The 3,292-nt window shown below is 40.1% G+C and overlaps 1 protein-coding gene across 1 annotated transcript in view; it reads right to left on the reverse strand.

The window, feature by feature from the left end:
• Positions 1–3,033, reverse strand: part of LOC101846123 (endoglucanase 4) — a gene marked incomplete at its 5' end in the record, with an annotated part of 14,747 nt that extends 11,714 nt beyond the window's left edge. Inside the window, 1 exon segment of the mRNA XM_013080291.1 lies at positions 2,983–3,033. Coding sequence (XP_012935745.1) covers positions 2,983–3,033 — 51 coding nt within the window.
• Positions 3,034–3,292: the final 259 nt, after the last annotated feature.

A 3,292-nucleotide genomic window follows, 5' to 3' on the forward strand; every position in this document is an offset into this window, starting at 1 on the left:
GTGTTCTGTTTGCGTGTGTGAGAGAGAGAGAGGGAGTGTGTGTGTGTGTGTGTGTGTGTGTGTGTGTGTGTGTGTGTGTGTGTGTGTGTGTGTGTGTGTGAGTGTGAGAGTTTGTATGTGTACGTGCGTGTGCCTGTGTATGTTTGTGTGTGTAAGTGTGTGTACGTGCGTGTGATTGTGTGTCTGTGTGTGTGAGAGAGAGAGAGTGTGTGTGTGTCTGTCTGTGTGTGCATGTGTGTGTATGTGAGGGGAGGGGCCGGGGGTGGGGGGATATATATCAATATCTTAACGCAATATATGTGTTCCATGTGTTTGTAAGTGTGTATTATATGTGTGTGAATGAGGGTGTGTGTGTGTCTGTGTGTGTGTGAGAAAGAGAGAAAGAAAGAGAGAGAGAGAGAGAGAGAGAGAGAAAGAGAGAGAGAGAGAGAGAGAGTAGAGAGAGAGGGGGTGGGGGCGAGAGTTGATAAGCCTTTTTTTCATTGTTAGTGTTTTGAAAGCCTCATCGATACCGTATAGATCATTCAGGAGACAGGCTTCCGACACTGCCTGTCAAACTGTCAATGCCAACCCAGGCTGGTAGGGATACAGCATTCCGGTAGAAAGGCCGAGATATCTCGATTAATTTTAAAAAACAAACAAAACATATCGTCACTCCAGACTCGAGCTCAGATCTCCGGTGTGCAACAGCAAACCTCTTACCACAGACGCCGGTACAGTCCATATCAATTCGTCACTTTGAGAGATTCGTTGCGCGTATTACACACTCTTTCCTGTAAAATTTCGCTTTCTGGGCATAGATCTTGATCTAATACATTCAATTTGAAAAAAAACAAAAACAAAAACAAAAAAAACTAGATCTAGATCTAGATCTAGATTCTAGATTAGATCTTGTAAGATTTTCGTAACGAAAGGTTCAGTGGTCTACTCTAGGCAAGGGACATAATCAAGGACTCTTCAGAAACAGAAGTTTCATCACGTTTGTTCCCTTGTTTTATTTATTATTTTTTTGGATAGGGTTTGGGTTTGTTGTTTTTTTTGTTTGTTTGTTTTTGTTTGTTTGTTTTGTCCTGTTGTTTTTTGTGTTTTTTTGCGGGGGTTCTTGCAGCAAAATTCTTGGTTTTATCAAATTACCTGAGCCGAAACCATAGTCCCCTGAACATCCATGTCAATAGTAAGCAACTAAAACAGGTGAAAGAGTTTAAATATCTTGGCAGCACTTTTTCTGAAAACGGGTCCAAAGACAGAGAAATAGAAATGTGAACTTAAAAAGCCAACGCTGTCACCTACCAGCTCGCACCCCTTCTGTCTCATCCAAACATCTCCATGGACACAAAGAGACAGCTTATCACCTCAATATTCATACCAACATTATGTTATCAGTGCCAGACCTGGACCTTAAGCAAAACTCACAAAAGCAAAATCACGGCATGCGAAATGGAATGTCTCCGCAAAACCCTTAAAATCACAAGACGAGACAGGCAGAGAAATGAAGAAGCAAGCTATCGGCACTGAGTCCTGCCTGCGTTACATAGAAAGACAGAGGATAAAATAGTTTGGCCACCTGTTACGCATGTCACCTGACCAGCCAGCCTTGAGAGCCTACAACACCAAGCACTCAGGCTATAAAGGAAGAAGAAGGCCACGCCAAAGGTGGATCAAGTGTGTCAAGGAAACCGTAAGAAAACATAACATCACAACTGAAAGAGCTGTGGAGCTGGCCTACCATAGAAAACTGCATCTCCCCTCGACGGTTAACGGCAACAGAGGATGAAATAGTAAAGTAAGTAGTATCAAATTACCTGATTGAACCCAGTAATGAAGGAATGGAAAGCTTTTTTCTTTTCTTTCCTTTCTCGATTTTTTCGTGCGTTCGTAAATAGGGACTTTTTCGAAACAGGCTCAAAGAAGATGCCCTTTCAGCATTGTTAAAATCCAAGAAAACTGACGAATTATCTAAATATTGAGAGAGAGAGAGAGAGAGAGAGAGAGAGAGAGAGAGAGAGAGAGAGAGAGAGAGAGAGAGAGAGAGAGAGTGTGTGTGTGTGTGTGAACAATTTGTTCCCAATCATAAAAAGGGATGTAATGCAAGAATCAAAGTCACATAACACCTGCAGCCGGCACAGATGTAAGTATACAATGTACATACGTGTATGTCTCATGGGGATAAGGTTAGGGGATATGGGGGCGGAGGACGGAGGAGGGGTTGTAATAATAGGAACTTATAGTTTTTGTTTATCTACAATTGGGCCTTTATCAGAGGTGTTATTGCCCATTGATACTGGTGTTATCAAGATGGATGACGGAAGTGCAATTTCTGCGGACAAATAACAAAATATTATGGGATTCCTCCCTTTATAAAAACTCCACAAAAGAGACTGAAGTTCACAGACGTTTATCTTGAAATGGAAAAAGGCGTATAAATTAGAGTAAAACATTTCCTTTCTACAAAGATTGACTGCCTGTTTATACTTTTCGGTACCATAAAGTTAGTTTGAGCAGAACATATATCTGATCAATTGTTATAATTAACCTCTAGGGTCACTTTCGGTTTAACTACATTGGTTCTCGGAATTTCAGAATTGAAAAAAAATCTTTTTAAAACTCTTTAGGAGCAAAAAACTTTTTCAAAGTTTGCAGGGATGGAAAGATTAGATATAGAAAATAAAAGGAAAGAAAAAAAAAAAAAACCAATCATGTCATGACTTTCCTTACAATATCTTTTAAATTGGTGCTTTTTACATTTTTAGGTGGTTTTTGAAAAAAAATATAAAAGCCATTTCCGTTTTCGAGAATGAGTTTCTTCTTTGCGAATTTTATGTCAAACAAATTCCTTTTGAATAAATTATATCTATTCCAAATTATAACATTCTAGTACAAATTTTGTTTCGAGGTATATAGAAAAAAGTTGTACAGTTTTTTGAAAATCACCTTGTAGATACAACTGAACTAACTATGCCATCAGGAAAAACATCTACTCACGTGGTCCTATCGTTGGTCCGGGTCCCAGTGGGTGGGTCACGGGAGCGTGAGCTGGAGACAGACACAACAGGAAAAACAATATTTGGTTAAGAGATCGAAACAAGTAGAGAAACCAGGAAAAAATCACAAAACAAATGCAAATTGTTTTTCCACTTTGTTCAAAAATCTCTGAATCATACACGCTCGATACCCCCAGCCCAACAAACATGCGCGCACACACACACACACACACATACACACACACACACACACGCGCGCGCACGCGCGCACACAAACAAACACACACACACACAAGGGGAACCAAATAAGG

This window comes from Aplysia californica, unplaced genomic scaffold (assembly GCF_000002075.1).
Source record: "Aplysia californica isolate F4 #8 unplaced genomic scaffold, AplCal3.0 scaffold00080, whole genome shotgun sequence".
NCBI classification, from domain to species: Eukaryota; Metazoa; Mollusca; class Gastropoda; order Aplysiida; family Aplysiidae; genus Aplysia; species Aplysia californica.